The sequence below is a fragment of the Muntiacus reevesi genome, chromosome 12 (genome assembly GCF_963930625.1).
Source record: "Muntiacus reevesi chromosome 12, mMunRee1.1, whole genome shotgun sequence".
Lineage (NCBI taxonomy): Eukaryota > Metazoa > Chordata > Mammalia > Artiodactyla > Cervidae > Muntiacus > Muntiacus reevesi.
In genome coordinates, this window is record NC_089260.1 from 59,105,967 (window position 1) to 59,118,562 (window position 12,596).

Below are 12,596 nucleotides of genomic sequence, written 5' to 3' on the forward strand. Positions count from 1 at the left end.
TACAAAATCAGTATAGGCCTACTTCATTTTTTTGTGCTTTGCTTCATTGTATTTTGCAAATATTGTGTGTTTTTGTTTTACAGATTAAAAGTTTGTGGCAACCCTTTGTTTTTCTGCCATTTTTAGTAGCATTTTGAAATTAAGATATATACATTTTTAAGACACAGTGCTGTTATACATTTAATAGAGTACTGTATAGTGTAAACTTAATTTTTACATGTATGAGGAAACCAAAAAGTTTCTTGTGATTTGCTTTATTATGATAATAAATTCATTGTGTTCGTCTGGAACCAAGTCCCTAGTATCGCTGTGTACAAAAATCAGTTGCATTTCTGTACGCTAACCACAAACCTATCCAAAATAAAAATTAAGAAAGCAATCCTATTTTACAGTTCCATCAAAAAGCATAAAATACTTGGGAACAAATTTAACCAAGGAGGTAAAAAAAAAATACACTTAAAATTATGACATTGGTGAATGAAATTGAGGAAGACAAAAATAAATGGAAAGTTATTCTGTGCTCATGGATTGAAAGAATTAATATGGTTAAAATATCCATACTACCCAGAGCTATCTACAGATCCAGTGCAACCCCTATCAAATTCCAATCCTAAACTTTATGTGGATCCACAAAGACCCCAAATAGCTAAAGCAATCTTGAGAAAGATGAGCAAAGTTAGAGGCATCACACTTCCAGATTTCAAACCATATTACAGAGTGGTAGTGGAGCATGATGGAGAGTCCAGAAGTAAACCTGTGCACATGTGGTCAATTAACTCATAACTGTGGAGCCACAAATAATACTATGGATAGAGGATAGTCTTTTCAATAGTGTTGGGAAAATTCTATAGCCACATACAAAAGAATGAAACTGAACCTCTGTCTTACACCACTCATTAAAACAACTCAGGTGTTAGACTTAAGCAGAAGACCTGAAAATGTAGAAGTCTTAAATGAAAACATAGGTGGTAATCTCCTTCACCTTGGTCCTGGTGATGGATTTTGGGGATTTGACACCAAAAGAAAATCTAAAAAAGCAAAAATAAGCAAGTGGAATTTTTCAATATAGAAAGCTTCTGCGGAATAAAGGAAACCAGAAGCAAATGAAAAAGGCAACCTACAGAATGGAAAAAAATACTTGCAAGTCATATCTGATAAAGGTTAATATCCAAAACACATAATTAACTCACGAAACTCAGTAGCAAAAATATCAAACCATCTGCTTTTAAAAATGAGCAAAAGAATTGAATAGACATTTTCCAAAGAAGATATTCAAGTGACCAAAGATGTGAGAAAAGGTGTTCAACATCAGTCATCATCAGGGAAATGCAAGTCCAAGCTCACTGAGATGCCACCTAACACCTGTCAGAATGTCCTTAAAAAGACAAGCAATGACAAGTGCTGGCCAGGATACAGAGAACCCTTGTGGGCTGTTAGTGGGAGTGTAAATGGTTCTGCCACTAAGGAGAACAGTATGGAGAGCTCTGAGAAAATTGAGTAGATTCTTCCATACTCTCCAGCAGTCCCACTTCTGGAAATGTATTCATACGAAAAGAGTGCAAACTTTTAGTCATAAAGTGAGTAAGTTATGAGGATCTGACGTAAACATGGTGACCGTTATTCAGAACACTACATTGTACAACTGAAATTTGTCAAGAGTGGAATTTAAATGTTTACATCAAAAAGAAAAAAAGATAAACATGTGAAGTGGTGGATCTATCAGCTGAGTAAATGGGGGAGAATCCTTTCACAGGTATACATATATCAAATCACCACTGTATACACTGTATGTACTTTACAAATTTATTTGTCAAATGTGTCTCAATAAAATTTAAAAAAAAAAGAAAAAATATTTTGCTTATATTATAGCAGAGCCTTACTGAATCTTTTTTTTTTTTTTTTAAATATACAAGAGATTTTTCCTGGAATTGTGTTTGTTGACTAGAGGTCATGGTGTTTCCATTCCTGAGTTCTGGTGTACCTGCTCAGAATTCCCTGCAGGAATTCTCGGAACAGAGGAATCCTGTGACCTGTGTCTAAAGTCTGGACGGGAATGCAGGTTCTCTCTTAGGCTTCAGATGCTCCCGCATGTGGAGGGCAGTTTTGCATTCATTCATTTTTACTCCTGATTTTTACCTTTCAATCCTAAAATTCCTGAAGTTCACTTGTAAGATAATGCTTTCAGACTGTATTTTGTCTTCTTTTTTTCCTTCTCCCTTAAAGTCATAAGTTTGAAAACAAACATTTGGTAAATAATTAGATCATTGTGCAGCAAATACAGTCTTCTGCTTTTCTATGTGTTTTTAGTATCTTTAAGTGCTTAGCAAGTATTCCTGAAGAGGTGGTAGGTGTATCACTGAGTCTTGAGCTGTGCTCTCTGGAGCCAGACTACCTGGTGTTCACCCAGCTGTGCCCCTCAGCAGATGTCTCTCCTTGTGCAGTGTTGCACTCTCAGTGCTTCTGTTTATCATGTGTAACGTGAGGAAGACAATAGTGCCCCCTTTCATGGTGTTGTTTAGAGGGCATGTACAGATTAGTCACTTCATGTAAACAGAATGATCTGAAGAAAGGCTTACATGTATATAAAGTAGAGATGCTTTGGCATATATATGATTGTGAGAATTTTTAAAAATTTCCTGTTATATATACTGCTCTCACACACATATTCAGAAATAATTAGTGCCTATAGAAAAAAAAACTACCTAATCGGAAAATGAAGTAATTTGTAGTGATAATATATATAATGTATATTAAAATGAGGTCTTTTAATCATTGTAGAAAGAGTGCAGGGTGCAAGTAAAAATCGAACAGAGTCAGTGATGGCAGTGATTAGCATTTCTTGACGATTGACTAAATGCCAAACACAGTGTCTTTTCTGTTTACTCATCTGGCTAGTTATACAACATTGAAGAATTTTCCTGACCTCTCTCTAAGCTCTGACTTTTTTCATGTATGAAGTGGGTATTGATATCTGTTGTTTCTACATCAAAGGAATATTACTAGAATAAAATGAGATACTGTAGTGAAGTGATCAGTGAACATAATTTTATGAGATAATACATTGATGACTTACAGAGTCAAATGGTGATTAACAGCTGATCACAGTTTCTCCTGTGGTCACAGATATGTTAGGAACTGCTGACTTTTCTGAATGAAGGTAGTTCATGGAAAAACCCAAATGAGCTTTATAATTTATCTGTGTGTCTATTCATTGACAGATCAGGTCTCTTGTGAAGTGCCTGTGTATCCTTCATTATGAGTCATCTTCCTGCCATTCATGGAAGTTTTTTCCTTTGTATAATGTTGGTATCCTTGCTGTATTTACAGTTAATACTCACTTTTCTCTAGGTCAAGTAATGAGCTCATACCCAGATCCTCTTATTTGAGTGTTCTGTCTGTCAACTGGGTGCAGGTTTTATTCTTGATTACAACTCTGAACCCATTTTACACTTATATTTTTGCAGATTAGGCTATAAGGTCCACCGTGATGTGACTTGTTGCCTTCTTCACATCCTTGGCACCTGTGCTTGGCTTGGCATAGCAGAAAACACATAATCAGAATATATGTATGGAGTAAGTTAACTAAGAAAGAGTAGTCAGGAAGTCAGACTCATCTCAGAGGAGCCCACATTTCTAAGAATCAGAAAACTGATCATCCAAGAAGTCTTAAAAAAGGAGATAACTAACGTAGACGGATTTGACCTGTAGGAAGAGAGTGTAATGCCACACAAGTTAAAACGTGCATGCCCCGATTGGAGGGTATAAAGTGTGAATGTTCCAACTGTTCTGAAGCTTTTATTTTCACTAAACTTAATACATTATAATTTGTTGAACAGAGGCGGGCTAGCAGAAAGACTAAATGGACTGCAGAATCGAGAGAGATCTGCCATTTCTTTGTGGAGACATCAGGGTGTTTCTTACCAAAAGACACTTTCAGGTAAGGCTTGCACTGGCATATGTGAGTAAAGAATATGCCAGGTAAAAATATTTTTACATTAAAATATATAAAGTCGATCATTACTATTTTTACCCCTTTTTCTCTAGGTACCAGAGATCTGAGTTGGAGGGTTCTGTATTACATCTGTTTCTTCCTTTATCTGTTTCAGTAGCTTTCTGATTTTTGTGACTGTGACCCATAGTAAGCAGTACATCTTACTGCGTCTCATAATACACACACAACATTCACACATATCACGCACACACACACCTGAAACAGACATTCAGTAAACACTAACTCAACATTCACACATATCACTCACATACAGACACACACACACACACACACACACACCTGAAACAAACATTCAATAAACACTAACTTCAGTAGTATCCCAAGTCCTTGTCTCACTAAATTGATGTAGAACCCTTCTAATGAGGTGCAGCATGCAGCTTAAAAGTTGCCACTACAACTTCTCATTACAGTGAATTAACCAGATCGTCAAGCACAGAGCTGAGAGAGTGTCTTCTGGAGGTTGGACAAGAAAAATACCAAGTGAAACAAGTATGACTGGGTGCTGAGACTGAAGGGAACAGATGAGCTTTTGTTTGGCTCATCAATACCAGATAGCTTATTTGGAATCTTCCTTTTGTTTTCTTTTCTTTCATTTGAGAATAGAGGGTACTTACTTATATGATGAATAAAAGAGAAAAGCAAAATAAAAAAACAGACAAAAATTATCTATTAATTTGAAAATATGAATAAGACCAATTCCAATAGATTGTTCTTTTAGAAATCTCTGTATTTAAGAATTTGGATTTTGTTTTTCTCTTTGATGAATTTCTTATTTTTCAGACCTATGAATCCTCGATATTTGTAGTAAGTTGTATCTTTAGTATCTTGTAGTAAGTTGTAGTAAGTTGTGTGCTTATATCTCACTATAAGCATATATTAGGAAGAACATTTCACTGTTTGGTGTTTTGTTTCCTTTGTGGCCTGGTAGAAGACTTTTTTTCTTTCAATATAAAAAAGTATTTTCTCACTTTTTATGTTTATAGCAACTGAATAAATAAGAGAAAAACTTGCAAATATTAAATAGAGGTAATTTCCTGTCTCACCAGTCCCAGGAACTTACATGTAGTGAACAGCTGAAATTCAGGGATAGACTCATGGGGTAGCTCTCTGATGAAACCCTCTGAGCCTAGAGCCTGTTATACAGAGTGAAGTAAATCAGAGAAAAACATCATTTATTAACACATATATGTGAAATCTAGAAAAATGGTACTGATGAACCTATTTGCAGGGAGGAAAATGGAGGAAAAGAGAATATACTTGTGGATATATCGTGGGGAAAAAAAGGGAAGTATGAATTGAGAAAGTAGCATTGACATATATACACTACCATGTACAAAACAGAGAGCTTAATGGGAAGCTGCTGGATAATACAGGAAGCCCAGCCTAGTGCTCTGTGACAACTTAGAGGGGTGGGATAGGGGGAGAGAGGGAGAGGAAATATATATATATATATAATTATGGCTTATTTGCGTTGTACGGCAGAAACCATCACAACATTGTAAAGCAATTATCCTCCAATTAAAAAATATTTTTAAAAATGAGGCTGATTTTCCCAGTGAGGCAGTTGTTTCAATACAGAGTAACAAGATGCTCATTGTCCTTGAGCATCATTAGCTGTGAGCACTCAGAAGTTTCATCTCCAGGGGCACAGCGGGTCCCTGGGTACTGCTCCTGGAGCCCTCCTCGCCCTCTGCTGTGCTCCTGAGGCCTCGGAAGCTTCCAGAGTAGTGGCTCCTGTGGAGTGGGGCTCCCTCGGCCCTGCTGGAGCGAGAAGCCAGAAGTCTGGCCCCTGTCTCTTTCTCACTGCTTCCTAGGGACCCCTCTAAGACTAGGGAGGCCCCTGAAACAGGGTCGTGTTCAAGACTCCCCACTTGAGTGGTCAAGAGAGGAAGAAGGAATGACAGGGCCAGCATTTTCTATGCAGTGACAGTGATGTGAACCCGAAGAACCAGGAATTTTGTGCAGATAGGTGTCTCCTTGTGCTGTGCTGTGCTTAGTCGCTCAGCAGTGTCCTACTGTCTGCAACCCCTAGACTGCAGCCTGCCAGGCTCCTCTGTCCTTGAGGATTCTCCAGACAAGAATGCTGGAGTAGGTTGCCATGTCCTTCTTAATTTCTTCATTGCAGTATTTTCTCATAAATAAAAAGTGTCTTGGTGTTAGTAAATGGTTGATTATTTCTGCCAAACCTAGTTAGTTGGTAACCTAAGATCCTTCAATTACTTGAAAAAAATACTTGATAGACAATACATATAACTTGGTCTAAGTATTCTAATATTGAGAGTTTAAAGCTAGGAAAGAGAGGCATGTGGTTGGCTGTTTATTTAATTTGTTTGATTTTTGGCAGTATTGTGCCTGTTAAATTTTTAGTTTCTGTGAGGATATGGGATTTTTGACATAATATGACAAGTTTAAAAACACTACATGTTTGTTCAGATTTATGGAATGAGAATGACATGGCTTGAAACAGGTTGCAGTTTCCTAGTTCCAAGTCTTAAACTCATTTAAAATGTTTTCTTGAACTCCTTGGTCTATCTTACTTATTTACCCTTTGCTTCAAGTGAAGGGACCCTGCCTGTGACCTGCTCAGTGTGGGTCAGGTCCAGGGTGCTAAGGAGGTCTAGCTGCAGTTCTTTTTCTTAACTTCTGCTTTTCTCTGGAGTCAAGGGAGCTGCCTCTGGAGTATTTCTAGCTTCCCTCTCACCAATAAAACCAGAAAGCCGATTAGTGTCTAAGCTTTATTTTTTCCCCTTTTTATATCCAAACCCACATTTAGGTATGGCAGTGGTATTTAATATTGCTCTTTTTATTCATGGGCAAGAGGAACTCACATTAATACTCTTTGAGTTATTAGTCAGGAAATAAACTATGATACTAGTTTACCCACTGTTAGAACTGTGACTTCATGTCCCAAATGACTGTAATTTCCAGTGATCATTGTAAGTATAAGTTAGTAGTAAAGAGTTCATAAAATATTGATGGGACCTGAGACATAAAGGAAGGGATACTGACACCAAACTCAACTCTCCAACTAATGTGTGTCACCCCTTAGCTGTTTATACCACGTCTATTTTTTATCTTTTGTGAGTTTTTCCACCTAAAAACCTATGTAATGAGATTTGGTGGCACAACAGAATTAAATGATGCTTTCATATTTCCTGTAAATTTATTTAATCTGTGCTTTCTCCATTTCTTTTTACATGAAAGAAAAACAGTAATTCTACAGGTTCTTTTCTCATAGATCTGAGGTTTAAAAGAATCTTTATTTCTGTTTTCTTTTGTCAATTATCCAAAAATAAACCTGCACAGTTAGTCCCTTCTAAATGAATTATATAGTGCGTAACACATATTTGCTGTTGAATTCTACATGTGGCTCAATGAATAAAAATTCATTCCTAGAGTTAAATTGGGACCTCATTAATGACAAAAATTATCTGTATGTTCAAAATGCTAGTTTTGACCTTTAGAAAAGCGTTGATATTGGCAAGGCAACATTCCCTTTGGCTTGCTCAAGCAATTGTCGTTTTACCCTCCAGCCTAGTTCAGTATCGTGTCGGCCTTTGTCCTGATGTGAAATCTTGAGTGTGTCATCGTAACCTTTTCACCAGTCTATCTTTCCAAACTCCTTCAGCTCATTTTTACTTTCAGCGAGGTTGTAATTTCCACTTGGGACCTTGGTGCCTGAAGGAGCCTGCTTGAAAGTGGGAGTCCAGGCTTGACTGCCCTTATCTCCCCGGAAGATGGTGAGGAAGGAGAGTGCGCTGACCGACTTGGTGGCCTGCTCCCCAGCTGTGCCCCATAAGTGTTGCTGCAAGGAAGGTGGTCTTAGAGTGGGTGGCTGCTTATCACACAGTGCTCCTAAGCTTTCCGAACACATTCTGTTACAAAATAGGAAACTTTTCAGCCTGTGTGCAGAATAAGTAAGTTCTTGGATTAGTAAAATGCCTTATAAAGTTTGGAAAACAAATTGGAAGCTGCCTTTGTACTGTGACAGCGATTTGCGAGGGTAGCCACTTGAGCACACCGCCTCCATCTCCTGTGACGCTGCTCCATCTGCACCAGCATGGGGAAGTGGTCATTCCTCAGAGCTGTGTTCATTCGGCCTTCACAGCTGGTCGCCCTCACTTCAAGGACACGCGCCCTCCTGGTCTGCCTCCTCCCGTGTACACTTGCCTCCTTTGTGACTCCTCTGTGCAGCTTCAGCAGATGTTCGTCAGGCTTCTGCCTTAACCTCTTCTGTCCTGCGTCCCCTTCCTGGATAATCTAGGATCTCCACGCCAACCCCCCCCACTCCCAGGACTGCTGGGCAGTCTGGAAACTGTCCTGGCCCAGCGCCAGCACCACCAGCACCTCAGTGCCTGCAGACCCAGCCGACCAGCGTACCTGCCACCCGCTGCCCTGGCCCACACACCGAGTGTCTTCCCCAGGCTGTCTCTTTTTTTCTCTCCCCATGGTCTCTCTTGTACATGTTTTCGACCCATCAAGTCTCAAAGTGCTGGTGATTCTACCTCACAACTCTCTCTCAGGTCAGACCTCTTCAGTGATCCCATCAGCCACGAGCTCAGGCCCCCTGTCCCCTTGTGCCTGGATTACTGTGTCAGCCCCTGCCTGGCCTCCCAACACCTGTCTGGCCTCATTTTCAGCCTGTCGGGGTCATTATCCTAAGAGGCAAATCTGCTGTCACTTGTCTGCTTTAAAAACATGTCCACAGACTGCCTTTTATGTTGGAGTAAGTGTCCCTCACCATCAGAGCCTGTGGTGTGAGCTTTCTTAGTCCGGGGCTCGGCCCACCCAACTAGTTATTTCTCACACAGGTACCACCCTGTGTCGGTCACAGCCGCCCTGCACCTGCTGTGGCTTTCATGATAGCCATTTGACCACTGGGCCCAGTACACTCTTCTCTGTTGGTAGTTACACTGCTGGCGTCCTGTTGTTCAGTAGTTACACCAAGTAAAGGTAAATCCTAGCTCTGCAAAGTGCCACAAGGATGTGCAGGGCCAGCCCCGACCCTGAGCTGTGCCTGGGGACTCAGCAAGTGTTTATGAAGTAAATAAATGGTGTCAATGGTAAATTTTAAATTTTTCTATGACACCAGAGTGCAGAAATGGTCCTAGCTCTGCTGGAGCTGAAGGCCCGTGCAGGTCACTTGATCTGTGCCTCTTTCTTTCCTGAGAAAATTTGTCTTAGCCAAACCTTTGGTGATCTCTCCTTGAGATCTTGTGTTGCCACTGTCCACTGTCCCTGCGTGAAGTCATACTCCGAGTGCTTCCCCGCAAACTCTCTGGTGATTGTACTCTCTGGTCCGTCCATGCATGCCCCTTGAGAAATGATAAACTTTTTTGATATCATCTCATTTTAATCCTTCAGCTGATTTCTCTCCTTTTCCCTCTCCTCCCTCTTAGGGTCTATTACAATGTCCTTGGAAAGGGGATAGCACCCAAGACCAAAATACCTGCTTTTCTATAGTAGTTGTGAATTCACTGTAATTCCTGCTGGAACGTACACTGCCTGTGTGTGTGCTCAGTCATGTCCAACTCTTTTGTGACCCTGTGAACTGTTGTCCACCAGGCTCTTGTCTATGGACTTTGCCAGGCAGGAATACTGAAGTGGGTTGCCATTTCCTTCTCTAGGGGTTCTTCCCAACCCAGGGATCGAACCCACATCTCTTGTGTCTCCTGCAATGGTGGGTAGATTCTTTACCGCTCTACCACCTGGGAAGCTTGCCTATTTTGACCCAATTTAAAGTGGCTTAACTGATGGATTAGAAGCTCTTCACTAGAATATCCTTTATGAGTAGTTCTCAGAGAGTGGGAGGGGATTAGGGTTGCTGTTGGAGTAAGTACCAAGAGTACCAGGGCCTGAGGGACACCCTGGATTCTGTCCACACGTCTGTACATGTGTCTTTAGTTCTTTCTGCTGCAGGGTTTTCAGCATGTTGGACTGACAGTGAGTGTGCACTTTGCTCAGATGCACACACACTCTAGCCTCCCTCAGGATGGCTTAGAGAAGGTGGATGTGAGCCCTGATTTCTAGAAGACTCTGCTAGTTAATAACTATCCAGAAGTAGTAATTTTCTGTATTGTAGTTGGGTTCCTAAAATTTTTCTCAAGACATTTGTTTGCTTTATAGCTGATGTTAAATATATATAAAAGAGATATTTAACAGCCCTATGACCTTTTAAAAGTTGTTTTCAGTGTGATTTTAAAAATTTTTTTATTTTGAGGAAGTTGCTTAGCAATGTTGGGATGGTTTCTGCTATTCAGTAATGCAAATCAGTCGTAATTATACACATATCCCTTCCTTCTTGAGCCTCCCTCCCCTTCCCTCATCTGACCCCTCTAGGTCATTGCAGAGCGCCAGGCTGAGCTCCCTGTGTTAGACAGCAGCTTCTCACCAGCTGTCTGCTTTTCACGTGGTAGTGTATATATGTCAGTGCTACTCGCTCAATTCATCCCACGCTCTCCTTTCCCCACTGTGTCCACAAGTCTGTTCTCTACATCTGCGTCTCCATTCCTTCCCTGCAAATAGGTTCATCAGTACTGTTTTTCTAGATTCCATACATGTGCTAATGCATATATACGTATAAGCAATATTTGTTTTTCTCTTTCTGACTTCACTCCGTATAACAGGCTCTAGCTTCATCCCCCTCACTACAACTTACTCAAATTCATACTTTTTTAATGGCCGAGTAATATTCCATGGTATATATGTAGCATATCTTTATCCATTCAGCTGTCAGGGGACATCTAGGTTGCTTCCGTGTCCTGGCTATTGTAACTAGTGCTGCAATAAACACTGGGGTGCATATGTCTTTTGGAACTGTGGTTTTCTCAGGATATATGTACAGTAGTGGGATTGCTGGGTCATATGGTAGTTTTATTCCTAGTGGTTTTTTTTTTTTTAAAGGAATCTCCATACTGCTATCTATAGTGTCTGTATACATTTACATTTCCACCATTTCCTTTAAAATTAGTACCCCAATCCTTATGACCTCATTTAAGTTTAGACCCTTCCTTAGAGGCCCCGTCTCTAACTATATCCACAGTGGGAGATGAGGGGGCTTCAGTATATGAATTTTGAGGGACCGAAGCATTCAGTCTCAAATATTCTGCCCCAGCCTTCAACAGTTCATGTCCTTCTCACATTCAGTATGCATTCATTCTATCCCAGCAGCCCCCAAACCCTTAAGTCTTTCCAACGTCGGCTCTGTAGTCTAGAGTTTTGTCTAGATGTCTGAATCAGATGTAGGTGAGACTCAAGGTCTGATTCCAGCCTGAGACAGAATTCCTCAAAAGCTGCGAGCCTGTGAAACCAGACCGTAATGTGCTTCTGGATACAGTGCAGTCAGGTATAGGACAGACTTTGCCTTCCCACAGGAAGAAACAGGAAGGAAGAATGCAATGATAAGTCCCAGGCAAGTCCAGAAACTACGAAGGGTCATTCTATTAATTTTAAAGGTCAAGGAAGTTCCTCTTTGGTTCAGTGTTCTGCCATCCAGGCCCACTGGAGGACAGTGTCACCCCCACGGCTCTGTTGGGCCTCTCACCGAAGGCTCTCTGCAAAGACACCACCCCTGGGGCAGAGAAGGGCATCTTCTCCCCACAAACCCAAGACACAGCCCTGCCCTTGGAAGCAAAGAAGGGAATACCAGCCCCGCCCCAGCCTTGTGGTGAGAGTGGCAGCCCTTAGGATCTCTGGGCGACCTTTAGGGTCATCATTCCCTTTTTTGAAGGGTGACACATATTTGTAGGCTAACTTTTCTGCCCTGCGAAGAAGCCTTGCAGCCTTTTTTCGTTTCCTGTGATCTTTGTCTCCTTTGATTCAGACTGGTAGTGTCTGTGCTCAAAAAATCTCTTTACTGAGTGATCGTTTAGCTACATCTTTGGTATCCTCTGCCCAGTATACTTTTTTGTTGTTTTGCAATATGGACAGAGTGAGAATTTTACAGATCTTCAAGGTTTGCTTCTTTCTGCCGTCTGCTATGTGCTCACAGGCGAGGAGGCAGAGCCTCGCTGTGTCTCTTACATAGGTGCTGACCCCATTCTTGAGGGCTCTGTCTTGGCATAATCACCTCTCAAAGCTGCTCCTCCAACTACCATCAAATTAGGGACCTCAATATAAAGATTTTGTGGGGACAGAAACATTTGGTCCATAGCAGTTACCTGTCTTCCACTATCCTTGACTTGTTCCTCATGTCTGCTTGATACCTCACCAGAATCACCTTTAACATCTATATTCCTAGTATGTATCTTATCCAGTCTCTGCCCACTGTCCAGTTACAAAGCTGCATCCACCTTTTCAGATACTTATGACAGCAGCCCACTTCATGGTACCGAAATCTGTCTTACTCGGCTTTGGCTGCTGTACAAAATGCCGCAGACTGCAGGATTTAAACAGCAGACATTTATTTTCTCACTGTTCTAGAGGCTGGAAGTTCGGGATTGAGGTGCCACCATGGTCAGTTTCTAGTGAGAGCTGTCTTCGTGGCTTGGAGAGGGCAGCTATCTGGACATGTGCTCACATGGCCTTTCCTCTCTGCTTGGCAGAGAGATACAGGAAACTGTGGCTCTGTTCTCCCAAGGACCCT

At 41.0% G+C, this 12,596-nt stretch overlaps 1 protein-coding gene across 8 annotated transcripts in view; it reads left to right on the forward strand.

The window, feature by feature from the left end:
- SPIDR (scaffold protein involved in DNA repair) overlaps positions 1-12,596 on the forward strand; it is a 263,884-nt gene that overhangs the window by 102,866 nt on the left and 148,422 nt on the right. For all 8 annotated transcript variants that reach the window (XM_065903392.1, XM_065903396.1, XM_065903391.1 and 5 more), the window contains one exon: positions 3,837-3,937. In XM_065903392.1, the coding sequence (XP_065759464.1) occupies positions 3,837-3,937 (101 nt within the window). The remainder of the gene's footprint in view (positions 1-3,836; positions 3,938-12,596) is intronic.